The following is an 18,715-nucleotide window of genomic DNA, read 5'->3' on the forward strand; positions in this document are numbered from 1 at the left end:
TTTGCTCTCTGTCTCTCAGGGTGGTGCGTATGGCTTGATTCTGTGATGCCTGTGGGCTTGAGAATCCAGCTGATATATTCCTGCACCTGGCACCGCCCCCTTCTCTTTGCAGGCCAGAAAAAGTAATAATAACTGTGGTGTTTGGTAAGTGCTTACTAAATACAATTGAGTGAATGAATGGATGTGCCATGTACTGTACTAAGCACTGGAGTAGCTACATCATCATCAGGTCCCACATGGGGTTCACAGTCCAAAAACAGGTACTGAATCCCCATTTGGTAGATGAGGGAACTGAGGCACAGAGAGGTCATCCAGTTGGCAAGCGGCGGACCTGGGATTAAAACCCAGGACCGCTGACTCCCAGGCCCGTCATCTTTCCATTAGGCCCCGCCGCTTCACAGTGGGGGCTGCATCTGAGAATCAGACCTCACTTTAATAATAATAATTGTAGTATCTGTTAAGAGCTTATTATGTGTCAGGCACTGTACTAAGCACTGGGGTGGATACAAAGAAATCAGGTTGGACATAGTCCCTGTCCCTCATGGGGCTCACAGTCTTAATCCCCATTTTACAGATGAGGTCCTGAAGTCCAGAAAAGTGAAGTGACTTGCCCAGGGTCCCACAGCAGACAAGCGGCAAAGCCGGGATCAGAACTCAGGTCCTTCTGAATCCCAGGGCCATGCTCTAATAATAATTATGGTATTTGTTAAGCACTTACTGTGTGTCAGGCACTGTACTAAGCACTGAACCCTAAGCAAATTGGGTTGCACAAGGTCCCTGTCCCACATAGTGCTCACAGTCTCAATACCTATTTTACAGATGAGGTAACTGAGGCCTAGAAAAGTGAAGTGACTTGCCCAGGGTCCCGCAGCAGGCGAGCGGCGGAGCTGGGATTAGAACGCATGACCTTCTGACTCCCAGGCCCGTGCTCTAGCCACTAGGCCATGGTGCTTCCCGTCCAAAGCCTCCAGACGGTTACCTGTTACATTCTTCCACGAGGGCCTCCCGCTCCTCCTTGCTGGGGTTCTTTTGCCGGTCGTAGGCCTGGTACAAGATTTGCTGGGACGCGGGGCCCCATTTGAAGCGGTTGCGACGCATCTTCTTGCTGGCGGGCTCAGAGCAGGTGTCGTCGGGCGGCCCGGCCCCCTGGCTCTGCTGGCTGAACTCTGGAAAGAGAAACAGCAGCTGATCCTGACTGCTTTTGTCTGTCATAGTTCCAGAACTCTGGACTGTCTGGTTGAATTCTGAAAGAGAAAGGGGTAGATTTGATTGGGCCTTGAGCCTCCGCCACTCAGATGAGAAACAAGCAAACAGACATGCAGAAAAACCTTCACTTTCCTCTCCCGGAGTCGTCCTTGGGACTCCGAGGGGGCAGACCCCCACCTCCCCCTCCCCGTCCCCACCCCAGATCCGACACATCAGACGGCATCATCGATTTTTTTCGGGAGCAGCTCAAACACAGCCGCCATTGTTTCCGAGGCAATTCGTTTCCCCCGCTGGCTCGTTGGGCTGCAGACCTGAGGGAAGACACCAGAATTCACAGGCCTTTCCCCTTGTTTTGTTGATTTCGAGGGGATGAGCTTTGCACAAAACATTTTAAAGTCAAAGCTCTGTGGAAAGCTGTTTATCGGCACTATTTTCACCCAGAAAATCCATTCAGGACAGTGAATAGCTACCCTGCTGAGCTATCTCAGCTGGCTTGCATCTTCGGAGTTTAGTGCTTTGGAAATAAACTGTTTAACACCCCGAAGAACAACCCTGAGTCAGTGAATATCCTGATTGCATACGTAGCCTCACCAACCCAGAGCCGCACTCTGTCTCCCTCTCCCTCACACACACACACACACAATCACAACACTGTATAGGTGTGTTAGGGTGTGTTAGACCCCCTAATTCAGTCACCCAAAATGCATTGCCTCAGGACCAGTCAAGAGTAAGGCCTTGCTGATCTGCTTAGAAATCAGGGAAACGAATAATTAGGCAGAAGGTTGACCTTTCCCTTCTGATGATTTAGATAGGATACTATCTCAGCTCAGCAGCAGGGATGGACTTCCCCATTTCACAGATGAAGGGAGAGAGGAATCGAATGTCTCTGTCAAGGATACGAAACAGGAATAGTAACCTACTCCCTCTCACTCCCTTTTTGAATTCTTGAGTGGACATCTGGGGCATCGAAGCTTTAATTAACAACCGATCACCTACAGCGAATGGGCAGATTGGTGCCTAGGGAGGTGGCAAGTCGTTGGGAGAGAGATGGCACACATTCTGCCTCTGGATGCCCCGCAAGTCCCCCCTTGCGGAAGGGACTCGTTTCCATTTGGGTTCCGCGGCAAATGGAAAACCGCAGACGGTCTAGGGTTTAGATCTGATTTGCGGATGAGCGGATTCTTTGCCGAGCGGCTTGGCATCAGCACAGCCGATCAATCGTATTTATCAAGAGCTTACTATGGGCAGAGCACTGTAGTAAACACTTGGGAGAGTACGATAAAACAGAATTAGCAGGCACGTTAGTTAATTAGCAGCTTAAGTTAGTAAAGGGGTTTACCCAGGGGTTTGGCCTCTGGGCTGGTAAATAAGACTACTTTAGTTCTGCTTTCAGATCTGCCACTGCCGCACTAAATCAGATCTGCCTCCCTGTAGCTCGATCTTGTCTGTCTTCACCCTTGTCCACAGCCTTCCTCTGGCCTGGAACTCCCTCCCCCTTCATATCTGACAGACTGCCATCTTTAGAACCCTACTAAAATCATATCTCCTCCAAGGGGTCTTCCCTGTCTTACAGTGCACTCTCATTCATTCAATTCAATAGTATTTATTGAGCACTTACTATGTGCAGAGCACTGTACTAAGCGCTTGGGATGAACAAGTCGGCACTCTCCCAAGCGCTTAGTGTTCAATAAATATAATTGAATGAATAACCCCTCATTCCACCATCCTATTTATTCTCCCCTCTACATTGCCTATACACCCCTTATGCACTTTGATGCTTCCCCCACCTTTAGCCCCATAGAGCATACGTACATATTCATATACTCTGCCATTTTCCTTAGTTGTAACTTCTTTTAATGTCTTGATTTCCCCCAGAACGTGAGATCTTGTCAACCAACTCTATTGTTCTCCCCATTAGACCCCGGTCAGGGATCGTGTCTACCAACTCTATTGTATTGTACTCTCCCAAGTGCTTAGTACAGTGCTCTGCACACTGTAAGTGCTCAATAAATGCTGTCGATTGACTGATTTGTCTGTGACCAATTACGGTTCTGCAACACTCCTTTCCTATCGGTGATCCCAGAATGTGAAAAGATAGTCAATTGCTCATTCATTCATTCATTCAATCGTATTTATTGAGTGCTTACTATATTTACTGACTGTACTAAACACTTGGGAGAGTACAGTACAATAGAGTTGGTAGACATGATCCCTACCCTCAAGGAGTTTACAGCCTCGTGGAGGAGCTTACAATCTAGTCCTTGAGCTCTGCCTCTCAGTTCTTGAGGAACTCAGCCCAGATTCACCATCACTAATTCCCTTTTGCTTCTATTGTTTTCTAAAAGTAATGAGAGTAATAAGAATAATTGCGGTACTTATTAAGCACTTACTATGTGTCAAGCCCTGGATTTAGCACTGGGGTAGAAACAAGGTAATCAGGTCAGGCCTCATCCCTGTCCCTCACTGAGCTCACAGTCTGATATCAAATGAATCTGAGGGGGGAAAAAAGCTAATTTTTCCTAAAAATGAAGTTTGAGATGCCAACTTCTGTGCTGATGCCTGGTGGGTCTCGAAATTCAGCTCCTGTGACCTGCTTGTCTGTGAATAAAAACTACACCTATTGGAAAAAGGCCTGGGAATCAGAGGACCTGGATTCTAATCTCGGCTCTGTCACTGGTCTGCTGTGTGTGGCCTTAAGCAAGTCACTTAATTTCTCTGTGCCTCAGTTTCCTCATTTGCAAAATGGGTATTAAGACCATGAGGCCTACATGGGAAATGGGTTAGTTTTTATCTACTCCTTTACTTAATACACTGCATGGTGCATAGTAAGCGCTTAACAAATACCGTAAAAAAAAAAGATGCTCGGAGCATCAGGTGAATAAAAGCAGATTAATAGGACAGTTTTTTCTTCTCAACTTTCCAAGATAATTATTTTTCTCTTTCACTCTCCTCCTCCTCTTCCCACCCTCTTTCCTTCCCTTCTTCCCTCTGGCTTTTCCAGGACAATTTAACAGGGAAGCATTGAAGGTAGCTCCCTCTCTGCAGGCTCCAGAATTTGAGGGGAGTCTCCCAGGTGATTGAAGAAATGTCTGGGCTTTCTTGCTTCTTGCAGCTTCTTGCTACCCCTCCTGCATGTGCAGCTGTGTAGCTGTGCTGGGGCAGACAGCTCATTTTGGTTCAGGTGTGTTTGAATCTCTCCCAAGCCCGGTTTGTACACCACAGATCTAAGTGGCTTCCACACCCAACCTAACTGCCCTTTCCACTCTCCCATTTCTGCATTTGAAGAGACAAAGAAGTGGTCAACTAAGATAGGTCCCTGGGACTGGGTCGGGCAGCATTTTATTCAGAAAGACTCACTCCTTGACATGCGTTCAAGAGTTCATTATCAATGCTGGAAGATTTCCAGGAATCCTGTCTTCCCGAATTGGGGGAAGGCAGAATCCTTCCTGGGGTTACTGTGGCTGAGCATGGCTGAGCTTGGGTTAGCTAGAGACAGAGCTCGATTTGGGCAGCTGGTTTGGAGAGGCTTGCCCGGGTGTCAGAATGCCTAGGAATGGAGAAAAAACTGGTCTGATATTTGGTGCCCTGCAAAAAACACCCCCCGAGGGGAATGAAGAAGCAAGAACTAGGTCTGACCAGAGCATCACCAACTCTTGCTCCCCTTCCGGGGACTGGATTTTTCTATTTTAAACCTCTGTGATGGGACAACGCAGACTCCAAGCATTACTACAGCAATTTTGCCTCTTGAAATCTCTTTATGTAGTTTGTCCAACAAGTCTGGAGCATCCCCAGATATACTTTGCCATTTAACATCTCTTTTCCCATCCTAAAATTCTTTACTCCCTGGAGGCACCAAACCTGGCTGAAATGCACCTCTTATGGGGTGGATTTTACAGGGCACCAGACAGAATTCCTGAGCCACCCCTCGGTACTGGAAAGAAGAAATTCCAGCCCCGGGAAGAAGACAAATGCTGATTCTCCTAGGAAGTGCCCCCAAAGGATCCCAAATCCTCACCCTACAGGCTAAAGTCAATGCAGTAAGTCTTATTTAATGGACTTCATTGCCAGCCTTAAAAGGAACGAAGGCTGACTGCACCTAGACAATGAGATTACATAAACAGGCCCGAGAAACGTCACATCGAGCACTAAAGGGAAAAGAAATGAGGGCCACAAAGAGCTATACCCATGTTAACCAGGAAAGGGGTAAAACCCACACTGATAGTTGATAGACAAAATCAAAGAATGCTTTCTTCCAGCTACATGTCACTCAAAAAGAGCTCAGTAGTGTCCAGTCCCTGAGTGTTTGAAAGAAAGAATGTTATAGTGCCTGCTAAGGCCGAGGAGGAGAATTATTAGTTCAAAAAGAAAATCTTAGATGGGGGAGAAGAATTGGAATTGCCAGCCAATAGCTTTCAGTAAAGTCACTCTGCTATCTCCACATGTCCTCTCATGGCATCTGCTTCCCTCTGGGATAGGGCTAGTCAAAGGTTCGAGGGTCTGTCCAGTTATAATAATTATGGTACTTGTTAAGTGCTTACTATGTGCCAACCACTATTCTAAGTGCTGGAGTAAATACAAGTTAATCAGGTTGGACACAGTCTCTGTTCCACATAGGGCTTACACTGTTACTCCCCTTTGACAGATAAGGTAACTGAGGCCCAGAGAAATGAAGTGACTTGCCCAACACCAAACAGCAGACATGGGGAGGAGCCAGGATTAGAATCCTGGTCCTTCTGACTCCCAGTCTCATGCTCTATCCCCTAAACCACGTTGCTTTTAGCAATCTCTAGCAGTTCATTTCACCACCAACCTCGGTTCCCCTCCCCCGGGAGGGGACAGAGTAAGGGGCAATGGTTAAAATCACCGTTTGCCCATCTGCCCCCTCAGAGGGGAATGCCAGGAACAGTTAATTCATTTAATTGCATTTATTGAGCGCTTATTGTGTGCGAAGTACTTTACAAAGCGCTTGGCAGTAGCACTTAGTAGCTCTCGGTAGAACAGTCCGAGAATGACTGTGCACAACCTTTTGGACATTGAGAGTTAACCCTAAGTGACCCCGTTCCACCCCCCCCCCCCCCGCAACTAGGACGTTGACTGTGATTCCGCTGACGAAATCGGTTCTACCCTCCAGCCTCGAAGATCATCTTCATCAGGATTTGGAGTTCCCTTAATGAGGGGGAAACTGAGGCAATCCCCTGGGGAATAAGTGAGCCAAGGTCACCCACCCAGTTGGAGCGGAGGAAAGACTGGTGTGCCCAGTTCTCGGGACTTTTCTCCCAGAGAATCTGAACGAAAGGATTCCAGCCCCTCTAGGGGGAGCAAATGCAGCCCAAACCAAACCATCCCATGGTGTGACAAAATACGAGCCGGCGAGCGACCTTAGGGCGAAAGGCCCCAGAACCAGGGAGGGAGGGAGGAAGGGAGGGAGCTGAGGCGATACTTACGTCTAAGGATCTCCCGCTGCTTCCTGACATACCAGGTGTAGAGTGCTGCTCGCTTCTGCGTCTTCATGGGGGTCCCCTTGTTGAGGTGCTGGGAGAGGTGGGACTGGTTTAGGCCTGTGACGTCCACCACCTCCCGCTGGGGAATGTTGTGCTGTTGCATGTATCCTTTGATCATTTTCGCAGCCCTCCAGGGGTCCTCGCTAAACAGGAAATCCGAGAGTTAGGACACTTGAGGAGACCCGTCCTTCATCCTAGGCACCTGCTCCGAGCCCTAGCATTCATTCACTCATTTAGTCAGTCGCATTTGTTGAACGCTTACTGTGTGCAGAGCACTGTAATAATATTGATAATAATAATAATAATGGTATCTGTTAAGCCCTCACTGTGTGCCAGGTACTGTACGAAGTGCTGGGGTGGATACAAGCATATCGAGTTGGACACAGTCCCTGTCCCACATAGGGCTCACAGTCTTAATCCCCATTTTACAGATGAGGGAACTGAGGGTCAGAGAAGTGAAGTGATTTGCCCAAGGTCACACAGCAGACATGCGGCAGAGCCGGGGTTAGAATTCATGACCTTCTGACTCCCAGGCCCGGGCTCTACCCACTACGCCAGGTACTAAACTCTTGGGAGAGTACGATATAATAATAAACAGACACTTCCCTGCCCACAGTGAGCTTACAGTCCATTGTCTGTCACCGTCTGGGGAAATAATAGTGATGGTATTTGTTAAGCGCTTACTATGTGCCAAGCACTGTTCTAAGCACTGGCACTGTTCTTGGTTACAGCTCCCCAGACCCGGTCACGAAAGACGTGAGTTGACCTGCTGACCCTGGCATCTTAGAGCAGGATGGGTGGGGGATATCGATCAATCAATCTGTCAACAAATACTACTTACTGCACACCTTCTGAGGGTAGAATACTGAACTAGAACCTTGGGAGGAGGGCATTTTGGGATTTTGTGTTTTTTTTTTGAAGTATTTACAAAGTGTTTACTCTGGGCCAGGCACTGTACTAAGCATTGGGATAGGTAGAGAGACACAGTCCATGTCCCACATGGGGCTCATAGTCTTCATCCCCATTTTACAGATGAGGTCACTGAGGCCCAGAGAAGTGAAGTGATTTGCCCGAGGTCACCCAGCAGACAAGTGGCAGAGCCGGGATTAAGGTCCTTCTGACTCCCAGGCTGGTGTTTCACCCCCTAGACCACGCTGCTTCTCGTGCAACAGAGTTAGAAGACAAAACCCCACCCTCGGGGAGTTTATAATAATGGCGAGGCTTCCTACTGCAGAAATGGAATCTGTCCGTCCAGCCTAGAAAATTCACCAAATACTTATCTGGGCAAGAGCTATGGCTTTCCTAATGACTTTCTTTCCTCCCCCGCTCCGTTGCTTCCCTGCCAGAATGTGAATATTTGAAAAAGTACTTGGACATCTCCAGTCAAGAAGCCCTAAAAATATAAATGTGTATATACTGTGGCTGGGCTTTACCCAGGTTGGAGTGTGGGAGCTACTCTGTCCTTTTTAATTCCAGTTTGAACCCCGGCCAAATTGCTTTTCCTCTAGGTGCCTCGGTTTCTGGTCTGTAAAAATGCGAGGAGGAAGGCCGAAGGACTCCCTAGGTAAGGGAAGTGATTTGTGATTTTAAGGTCCTCGGAAAGTGCCAAGAATTCTCAACCACTAACTCCAAAACCTGAACAACACCTCCACTGAAACCACCGTCACACACACGCACACCCACAACCTCAGGGTGCTCAGAAAAATGAAGACAAACTCCGGGAGAAATTAGGGGTGGAAATTTATAAATAATGCATGAGAAGTGTCAATCTCGTTAAGGCAACTGGCTAGGGAAGACCTGGAAGTGTTTGTCGGAGTCCTTGATTTTGGAAAAACGTGGATAAAAGTCTAAATTTAGCCTATTAGCTTTACCAGACACGCGAACACTTTTCATTTCTAGTTAACATAGTTCTGCGGGGACAGAAATCATTTCGAAGGCCAGTGATTTTCTGAAAGCATTTTGACTAGGAAAAAAAACCAAAACCCTAAAAGATATTTCAGTGCAGGACTCAAAATGTTCTCTATTCAAAAGAGTCTTCAAAACCTATTTGTGACTTAAAGTCTTTTGAGTTATCAATAAAATTCTGGCATCCATTTCTCCTCTTTATCTGTTTAGTGTGTTTTAAACTAAATAGAAATGGAATTTAAAATGAACAACTAAGAGAACAGTATCTAACACGGGGGAAATACGTTTTGTTTAAAGATCCGATCCAGGACAACGTAACCGAAACTGTGCTTATAATTTTGATTAATTATATGTTGGTATATATACTGCTCTTTTTCCTTGGTGAATTTACCCACATAATGAAATAAAAGTGGAAAAAGTACTTTAGGTTAATTTCTAAAAAAAAAAAAGAAATTAAAAAAAATCATCAAAGCAACTATCTCGGAACAAAATGTATTCCTTTCCTTAACTGTAATGAAGAGCTTTTGATTTTAACGATTTCTGCTACTTATTCACGGTGAATTGGTCATTAAGCTAGTGTATATTGGGGAATATATTTAGCAACAGCAAACATCCCTCTCTTGCATTGTTAAATAAATTCAGGAGAAACGGGTTTCGTTGTTAATTTTGTAAGAATGCAGAATTCATAGGTTAACCAATTGAAAATTAGCCAACCATTTCCCGAAACACTTAAAAAGTGGCCCGAATTCATAAATCATTTCGAATGTAAGAAAAAAATTGAGAACAAAAAAATAAAACGAATTTCGACCTACGAGCGTTGATATAAAAATAAAAAAATGTAAGTTCGACCTATTTATGTTTGGGCTTGTGTATATGAATATCTATGTCTCTGTTCAAGAATGAAAACGTTTCTAGTAAGATGCATTTATACGACAGAGATCATCCAGATTTTAAAAAGATATTTGTATCGAGGACGCAGATCCGATCACGGATTACCTTGTTTGTTAAAAGAACATGAACTATTATTTCAGGAGTCGGTAAAGAAATTGGAGTTTATAAAACCATTTAATTGCATCTTTTTTTTAATGGTTTCTGAGATGAAATTCCTTTTCTTAGCTCTTTGACGGCCCTTAATTTTTTCAACACGCGCAAATGGAAGGAAGGAAACCCTCCGGAGGAGGAATGGTTTTCTTGCTTTCGCCGAATTTTACGGTGAATTTCACAGAGGGGGGGGGAACAACATTTTAAAAAAGAAACCTCAAACGCCCTAGAAATTGTCCAGAAAAGCCTCCAGACCGTCTTTTAAAGGGCCAATTTTGGAGACGCCGGGGGAATTAAATGACTCCACGGACCCTGCCGATTCAGGTGTATTGGCCAGGACAAGTCATAAAATGCCCACATTTCTGGTGGCGACTTCGGGCAAGTCTTTGAGGCGATCCTGAATTTTCACTGGATTGTATTTCCTGAGCGCTTACGGTGTGCCGAGCGCTGTGCTAAGCGCTAGGAAGAGGATGCTCCGACCCTATAAAAGACGCATTCTCTGCCTCCCAACGAGCTGTATTGCTAGCCAAGGTCCAGGGAACCGGGTTCAGGTGGCCTGTCGGCCGCAGGTGTCGGTCGCCCTCCTGGCCCTGGGCCACCGGCCGGTCCTTCTGGCCCTGGGCCACCCCGGCCGGTCCTTCTAGCCCTGGGCCACCCCGGCCGGTCCTTCTAGCCCTGGGCCACCGGCCAGTCCTTCCTCCCCATTGCAAGCGGGTTTTCGGCTCCTGCAGAAGGTCGCCCGGCACCGGCTGCGGCCCTCGACCCGATTGCGGCTCCTCGGGGACTTAAAATCCTACTTTAGAGCCTTCCACCTGCGGGCTAGTGAGGGGTCGAAACGGGCTAGGAGTCTGGGGGACCACCCCCAGGGGGAGGGCCCGGGTCAGGGTGAAGGTGGGAGGTTAAAGGTCTCCGAAGGAGCAGTCGTGTGTCACCGCGGTGTGAGTCCATGTTGTGCGTGTGTGTGAATGTTGTGTGTGCGCCTTTCCTCGCGGGGTTTACGACTTCTCCCCTGAATAACCCGCCTCTCTGTTCGGCCGAATCACAGCCGTCTTGTGTATCTTTCTGTTGATGATTTATAGAAATAAATTAATAACACCCCGGCTCCACGTGCGCGGCCGCGTAGGTGTCACCCGCGCTCCGTCCGCTCGAGGGTCCCGGCCCGGACGACAGGGGTCCGGGGGGTCCGGAGGTGGGGAGGGTCGGATGGGCCAAACCCGGCGGCCGCTGGACAGGTGGACATCCCGGACGATGGCCCCCTCTGTCGCCCCCCGAAAGGTTCCCGGGAGGAGGTCGGGGGGCGGGGGGTGGATCCGCGTTATGGCCGGGGTCGCCGTCCCTCTCGAAAGAAGCGCTCAGGGACAGCGGGGGAGGCCGCGCTCAAGCAGGGCGGACCTTGGAGACGGAGCGGCCGGGTCTCCGCCCGACCCTCCCCGCCTCCCCACACACTCACACACAACCACAAAAGTACAGCGGCTATACACAACCAAAGATCCACCTGGACACACACACAACCACAAAAGCGCAGCGGCCTATCCACACCCAAAGAGCCGCCTGGACACACACACACACAACCCCCAAAACACTCCGGCCTATACAAGTCCAGCTGTTCGACCGGACACAAACAGCAACGAAAAGCACACTGGCTTATACACACTCAAGGGTTCGCCCAGACACAATCGCCCACCTCCACACATACACACACACAGATACACGTACCTAGACATGCACACATATACCAGCCCACATGCCCACACCGACACACCCATGCAGACACGTATCCATATGACTGGTATATAGTCACACACCCACGCACACGAGCACACTCCACACCCAGGTATATATACACACCTTGTCCCATATATATATATATATATATATATATATATATATATATATATATATATATTACCACAGGTGTGCGTATAAATCCGTATATCCAGGTACCCCGGTGCAAACTCATATACACCATATACACGCAAATACGTACACATACGGAGGTAAACCCCTAGCATGCTAGCTCGCCGCGGGCAGGGAATGCGTTGGATGTTATATCGTACTCTCCCAAGCGCTTAGTACAATGCTTTGCACCCAGTATGCGCTCAATAAATACGATTATTAACAATAATAATAATAATATAGTCTACATCTCCATAGAGATACTCCCACTCCTTCACAGACACGCGTACGCCTATGCGATCCCTCGCGTCCCGGCTCCGCCACTCGTCTGCTGTGTGACCTTGGGCAAGTCACTTCACTTCCTCTGTGCCTCAGTTCCCTCATCTTTAAATGAGGACTGAGACTGTGAGCCCCAGGTGGGACAAGGAACTGTGTCCGGCCCGATTGGCGTGGATCCACCCCAGCGCTCAGTACGGTGCCTGGCACCTAGTAAGCGCTTAACAAAGGCCATCATCATTATTATTAAAATGGGGATTGAGACTGTGAGCCCCCTGTGGGGCAAGGAACTGTGTCCGGCCCGATTTGGGTGGCTCCACCCCAGCGCTTAGTACAGTGTCCGCCACATAGTAAGCGTTTAAGAAATATCATCATCATTATAATTATTATTCAAATGTGGATTGAGACTGTGAGTCCCAAGTGGGCCAAGGAATTGTGTCCGGCTCGATTTGGGTGGATCCAGCGTTTAGTACAGTGCCAGCCACATAACAAGCTCTTAACATTCATTCCATCGCAATTATTGAGCGCTTACTGTGTGCAGAGCACTTTACTAAGCGCCTGGAAAGTACAATTCGGCAACAGAGACAATTCCCTCCCCAACAACGGGCTCGCAGTTTAGAAACACCACCACCGTCGTCATTATTATTGTTATTCAAATAGGGATTGAGACCGGGAGCCCCAAGCGGGCCAAGGAGCTGTGTCCGGCCCGATCTGGGTGGATCGACCCCAGCGCTTAGTACAGGGCCTGCCGCATAGTAAGCCCTTGACAAAACCCACCACCAACATCATTATTACTGTTATTCAAATGGGGATTGAGACTGAGAGCCCCAAGTGGGCCAAGGAGCAGTGTCCGGCCCGATTAGGGTGGATCCACCCCAGCATTTAGTACAGTACCTGCCACCCGTAGTAAGCGCTTAACGAATACCGTTGCCATCCTCGTTATTATTATTCGAATGGGGATTGCGAGTGTGTGTCCGGCCCGATTTGGGGTGGATCGACCCCAGCGCTTAGTACGGGGCCTGCCACACATAGTGAGCGCTTAACCAAGACCGCCACCATCCTCATTATTCTTCTTCTTCAAATGGAGATTGCGACTGTGTGTCCGGCCCGATTTAGGGTGGGTCGACCCCAGGGCTTAGTACGGGGCCTGCCACACATAGTGAACGCTTAACCAATTCCACCACCGTCCTCGTTATTATTATTATTATTCAAATGGAGATTGAGCCTGTGTGTCCGGCCCGATTTAGGGTGGGTCGACCCCAGCGCTTAGTACGGGGCCTGCCACACGTAGTGAGCGCTTAACGAATACCACCACCATCCTCATTCTTCTTCAAATGGGGATTGCGACTGTGTGTCCTGCCCGATTTGGGGTGGATCGACCCCAGCGCTTAGTACGGGGCCTGCCACACATAGTGAGCGCTTAACCAAGCCCACCACCACCATCCTCATTATTCTTCTTCTTCAAATGGAGATTGCGACTGTGTGTCCGGCCCGATTTAGGGTGGGTCGACCCCAGCGCTCAGTACGGGGCCTGCTACACATAGTGAGCGCTTAACGAATACCACCACCGTCCTCATTATTATTATTCAAATGGAGACCGAGCCTGTGTGTCCGGCCCGATTTGGGTGGATCGACCCCAGCGCTTAGTACGGGGCCTGCCACCCATAGTGAGCGCTTAACCAGTACCACCACCACTTCGATCATCACCGTGACCGTCATCGTGTGCGGCCCACCGTCCGGGGGGCGAGCCCGAGGGGGCCGGGCTGGGGAAGGGAGAGCCGCCCTGGGCTGAGCGTTGGGCCGGTCCTCACCTGAGCATCCTGTCCACCTCGGCGCGCTGCTCGGCCGCCTCCTCGGTGTTGAGGGCCTGCAGCTCCTTGAGGATGGGCGGGGTGTCATAATCGTCCCCGTCCTCGGAGCCCTCGTCCCCGGACAGCCGGGCCTTGGCCTGGCCGTTGGTCAGCGTGTGGAAGACCGGCTTGGGGTCGGGCTCGGCCCCGCCGCCGGGGGACGGGGGCAGCGCCTCCAGCTTCACCCCGAAAGTGGGGGCCGGCAGCAGGTCCTCCAGGGCCTGGACCAGGACCTGTTTGCTCACCCCGGAGCTCAGCAGGGCGTTGAGGAGCTCTTGCTGCAGGGACGTCAGCTTGGACACCATTTTCCGGGCCCGGGGGAGGTGGGGGGGGGGGGGGGCTGGGGGCGACTCGGGGGGCGACCCCCGCCCCTGAGGCCTCGCCAGCCACCGGCGACCACCCGGGGCCCGGAGGATCTCCTCGGAGGGCAGTCGCAAAAAAGCCTTCTAACTTGCCATGATCGCCTCCATCGGACCCTATATCGAGTATGCAAATCCGTGGGGAGGGACGGACTTTGGGGACAGGATGCAAATAGGGGGGTGGGGACGGGACGGGGTGGGGGTGGGGAAGGGAGAGAGACCCGGGGAATCCGGGAGAGACGGCGGGAGAGATAAGGGGGGGCGGCGGGGAGGGAGGCTCCCGAGGCGGGGGTCGCCCCGGGCCATTGTGTTTCTCCCGGGGGTGGGCTGGGCCGGCTCAGCCCTCCTCTACCGGCCCTGTCGACCGGCCAAACTCCCGGCTGGACTTCGGACCTGTTGAGCCAGGAGCCGGCCGGGCCGCCTAGTACAGTGCCTGGCGCAGAAACAGCCCGGGCTGGGGAGTCGGGAGGTCACGGGGTCCGATCCCGCCTCCGCCACTTGACAGCTGTGGGACTCTGGGCCAGTCCCTCCACTTCTCTCAGCCTCGGTTACCTCCTCTGTAAAATGGGGAGGAGGACCGTGAGCCCCACGGGGGACAACCCGATTGCCTTGTTTCTACCCCCAGCGTTCAAAAGAGTGCTTGGCACACAGTGAGCACTTAACAGACGCTATTATTATTATAATAAATACGATGAAACGAACGAGGCCGGACCGGTCCAGGCGCAGGGATGGAGGGGGAAGGCGGTGACCCTGCAAAATTTGGGGGTCGGGGGCGGTTGGGCCTCCCGCACCCCTCCCCACTTCCAGGACACCCCCCTCTCCCCGGAAAGCATCTAGCACCGCTCCCCCCCCCCCCAATACACAAACCCAGCCGGGACCCCAACCATCCTCACATCAGGACCTCCTGGCACAAACAATAATAATTATAATTAGGGTATTTGTTAAGCGCTTACTATGTGCCAGGCACTGTAGTGAGCGTCGAACACTACACGAAGAGAGCCGGGACACCCCCAACTTCGGCTCCCCTCCCCGGACCCCCATCCCAGATCCCAGGTCAGCGCCCGCCTCAAGCTCCGGTGGGCCCGTAAGGGTCGGGGGCGAGAGAGAAAGTAGCCAGGCCCTGGTCTGACCTTCGAGAAAGAAGCCAGTGGAAAGAGCGTGGGCTTGGGAGTCGGGACGTGGGTTCTAATCCCGGTCGCACCACTTGTCTGCTGTGTGAACTTGGGCGAGTCACTTCATTCATTCATTCAATAGTATTTAGTGAGTGCTTACTATGTGCAGAGCACTGTACTAAGCGCTTGGGATGTACAAATCGGTAACAGATCGAGACAGTCCCTGCCCTTTGACGGGTTTACGGTCTAATCTGGGGAGACCGACAGACGAGAACAATAGCAATAAATAGAATCGAGGGGATGAACATCTCATTAAAACAATAGCAAATAAATAGAAGCAAGGTGATGTACATCTCACTTCTCTGGGTCTCAGTGACCTCATCTGGAAAATGGGAATGAAGACTCTAGTCCCAGACTCTGTTCATTCAATCGTATTCATTGAGCGCTTACTGTGGGCAGAGCACTGCACTAAGCGCTTGGAAAGTACAATTCAGCAACAAATACTTTCCAAGCGCTTAGTACAGTGCTCTGCCCATAGCAAGCGCTCAATAAATACAATTGAATGAATGAATGAAATAGAGACAATCCCTGCCCAACAGTGGGCTCACAGTCTCGAAGGACTCTAGCCTCACATGGGACAACCGGATTACTATGTATCTAACCCAGTGCTTAGAACAGTGCTTGGCACATAGTAAGCCCTTAACAATACTATTATTATCATTAATAACCCAGAGCCGTGGAGGGGCAGGGGTAGGAGTTAGTCCCGGGGTTCTTTGTGCCAACGCCTTCCCCTCCCCTCCCCCCCCCCCGCCAGCCTGTTGGACCCCGCTAACGGGGTCCGTGGGGAAGAGGTCTCCAAGCCAAATCGGGTTGGACACAGTCTCTGTCTATGTGAGGCTTACGGTCTTAACCCCCATTTTGCAGATGAGGTAACGGAGGCACAGAGAAGTGAAGTGACTTGCCCCAAGTCACACGGCAGACGAGTGGTGGAGCCGGGATTAGAACCCATGACCTTCTGACTCCCAGGCCCGTGCTCTGTCCACTACGCCATGCCGCTTCTCTAATGCAGCCACAGCTCCAGAACCAGGATTGGACAGTGTCCAAGTTGATTGCTGGATATCTGCTCCAGTGCTTAGCAAAGTGCCTGGCACACAGTAAGTTCTTACCTAATGCCACAGTGATGATGATGATGATGATGATGGACCGAGCTAAAAGCCCCCATTCTCTAGAGAGGGAGAGGACCCCCCAAATCACGCACCCCAAAACCCTCCCTGACTGCCCAGCAGACATCCTGGCTGCCACTGGAGTCCAGGGATCTAGGCCAGTTTATGGTCACTGGGTCCTGGTCTGAGCACTGGACCAGAGCAGAAGACAGGGAAGGCTTAGTCCTGCCCTCCAGGAGTTTCCAGTCTAATGATTAGAAAGGAACAGGAGGGAGAGAGAGAAGCCAATGCCAAGCCACTCATTCTACTTGTGATCTATTTCCTGCCCACCCCGACTCCACTGGACAGGGTCAGACTGGTTGGTATTTGGTAAGTGCTTACTATGTGCCAAGCCCCCCCACCCCACCCCGGGGGGGTGGGTGTCTATGCAAGATAATCAGGTCAGACACAGTCCCTGTCCCACATGGGGCTCACGTATAAGTGGGAGGGTGAACAGGGATTGAATCCCTGATTTACGGTTGAGGAAACTAGGGCACAGAGAAGTCAAGCGACTCGCTCAAGATCACCCAGCAGGCAAGTACTGGATTAGAACCCAGGTCTTCTGACTCCCAAGGGCCCATGCTCTTTCCGGCAGTCTACACTGTTTCACGGCTCTGTAGCAGGCTGGGAATGATATTCCCCATAGATTTCAAAACCATTCAAGGAGAGGAAGCAACAGTAAGAGTCCCGGGGTAGAAGTCATGACTTCTCAGTCCCAGTTGTAGTTCAATCTCCTCCTTCACGTATGCAGAGAAGCAGCGTGGCGCAGTGGAAAGAGCACGGGCTTTGGAGTCAGGGCTCATGAGTTCGAATCCCAGCTCTGCCACCTGTCAGCTGTGTGACTGTGGGCAAGTCACTTAACTTCTCTGTGCCTCAGTTCCCTCATCTGTAAAATGGGGATTAAGACTGTGAGCCCCACGTGGGACAACCTGCTTCCCCTGTGTCTACCCCAGCGCTTAGAACAGTGCTCGGCACATAGTAAGCGCTTAACAAATACCAACATTATTATTATTATTATTATTATGACAGCAGGCTGGCCGGCTGGATGCTTGACCGCTCTAATAATAATAATGATAATAATAATAATGACATTCGTTAAGCACTTACTATGTGTCGAGCACTGTACTAAGCACTGGGGTAGATACCAGATCATCAGGTTGGACATGGTCCCTGTCCCACATGGGGTCGAAGTCTAAGTAGGTAGGTAAACAGGGATCGAATGCCCATTTTACAGATGAGGGAACTGAGGCCCAAAGAAGTTAAGCGACTCAGCCAACGTCACGCAGCAGGCACGTGGCGGAGCCGGGATTAGAACTCTGGTCTTCTGACTGCCAGGCCCAGGCTCTTTCCACTAGGCCGTGCCGCTCCAAGCTGTTCTGCTGCAGTTTGCCCATTTTGCAAATGGGGAGAGCCATTCCCGCCTCCACCCATCCTGCAACGGGGGAGCTGCCTGCTGATGGGGTCCACAAGGATTAAGGATTAAACTGAAGGCCCTGGGAGCCTGGCCGTAGATAATAATAACAATAATTGTGGTATTTGTTAAGTGCTTACCGTGTGCCAGACACTGAACTAAGCACCGGGGGAGATTAGAAGCTCTCAAGATCCTTTTGAAGTTTAAGATGTGAAATTTCCATCACAGATGCTCTGAAAACCAATTCTGAAATCTGTGAGGCCGCTAAAGAAAAGCCCTTTCTCTTCTTTTCCCCTCTCCTCCTCACTTACAGCAGCATCAAAGCATCAAAGTGTTGGATGATGTCAAGAGCATCCAGCTCCCAACCATCCAAAAACATGGCTTTTCCTTTCCGTTTTCCCTTTTTCCCTCTGATCCCATTCCCCCTCTCTTCTTTGCCTTTCCTTCTTTCCCTTTCCCCCTTCTCCTCTTCCTTTCCCCTCTCCATTCCCTCATCTCTCCTCTTCTTTTTCCCCGCTACTCTTTCCCCTTCTTCTCCCCCTCCTTGTTCTTCCCTTTCTCCTTCTAATCGTGGGTTCTAATCCCGGTTCCGCCACTTGCCTGCTGTGTGATCTTGGGCAAGCCGCTTAACTTCTCTGTGCTTCAGTTACCTCATCTGTAAAATGGGGATTAAGACCGGGAGCCCCGTGTGGGACGACCCGATTACCGTGTATCTATCCCAGCGGTTGGAAGGGTGCTCGGCACATAATAAGCGCTCAACAAATACCATCATTACTATCATTAATTATTATTCATTCATTCGATCGCAATTATCGAGCGCTTACTGTGTGCAGAGCACCGTAAGAGCTTGGGAGAGTACAGTTTAACAATAAACAGACACATTCCTTGCCCACGACGAGCTTACAGTCTGGAGGCGGGGGAGGCAAATATTAATATAAACAAATAAATGACAGATG

General features: G+C 50.2%; 1 protein-coding gene across 4 annotated transcripts in view; it reads right to left on the reverse strand.

Moving 5' to 3' along the window:
* Positions 1 to 14,014, reverse strand: part of HNF1B (HNF1 homeobox B) — a 69,988-nt gene extending 55,974 nt beyond the window's left edge. Inside the window, exons 1-3 of one of the 4 annotated variants that reach the window (XM_029082591.2) lie at positions 13,637 to 14,010; positions 6,651 to 6,850; positions 980 to 1,166 (exon numbers count right to left, since the gene is read on the reverse strand). In XM_029082591.2, coding sequence (XP_028938424.1) covers positions 980 to 1,166; positions 6,651 to 6,850; positions 13,637 to 13,980 — 731 coding nt within the window. In that variant the 5' untranslated portion in view covers positions 13,981 to 14,010. Of the gene's footprint in view, positions 1 to 979; positions 1,245 to 6,650; positions 6,851 to 13,636 lie in introns of all 4 variants that reach the window. The other 3 variants (XM_029082589.1, XM_029082588.1, XM_029082587.2) reach the window with 3 other exon arrangements.
* Between the last annotated feature and the right edge of the window lie 4,701 nt (positions 14,015 to 18,715).

This window comes from Ornithorhynchus anatinus, chromosome 17 (genome assembly GCF_004115215.2).
Source record: "Ornithorhynchus anatinus isolate Pmale09 chromosome 17, mOrnAna1.pri.v4, whole genome shotgun sequence".
In the NCBI taxonomy this organism is placed as follows: domain Eukaryota; kingdom Metazoa; phylum Chordata; class Mammalia; order Monotremata; family Ornithorhynchidae; genus Ornithorhynchus; species Ornithorhynchus anatinus.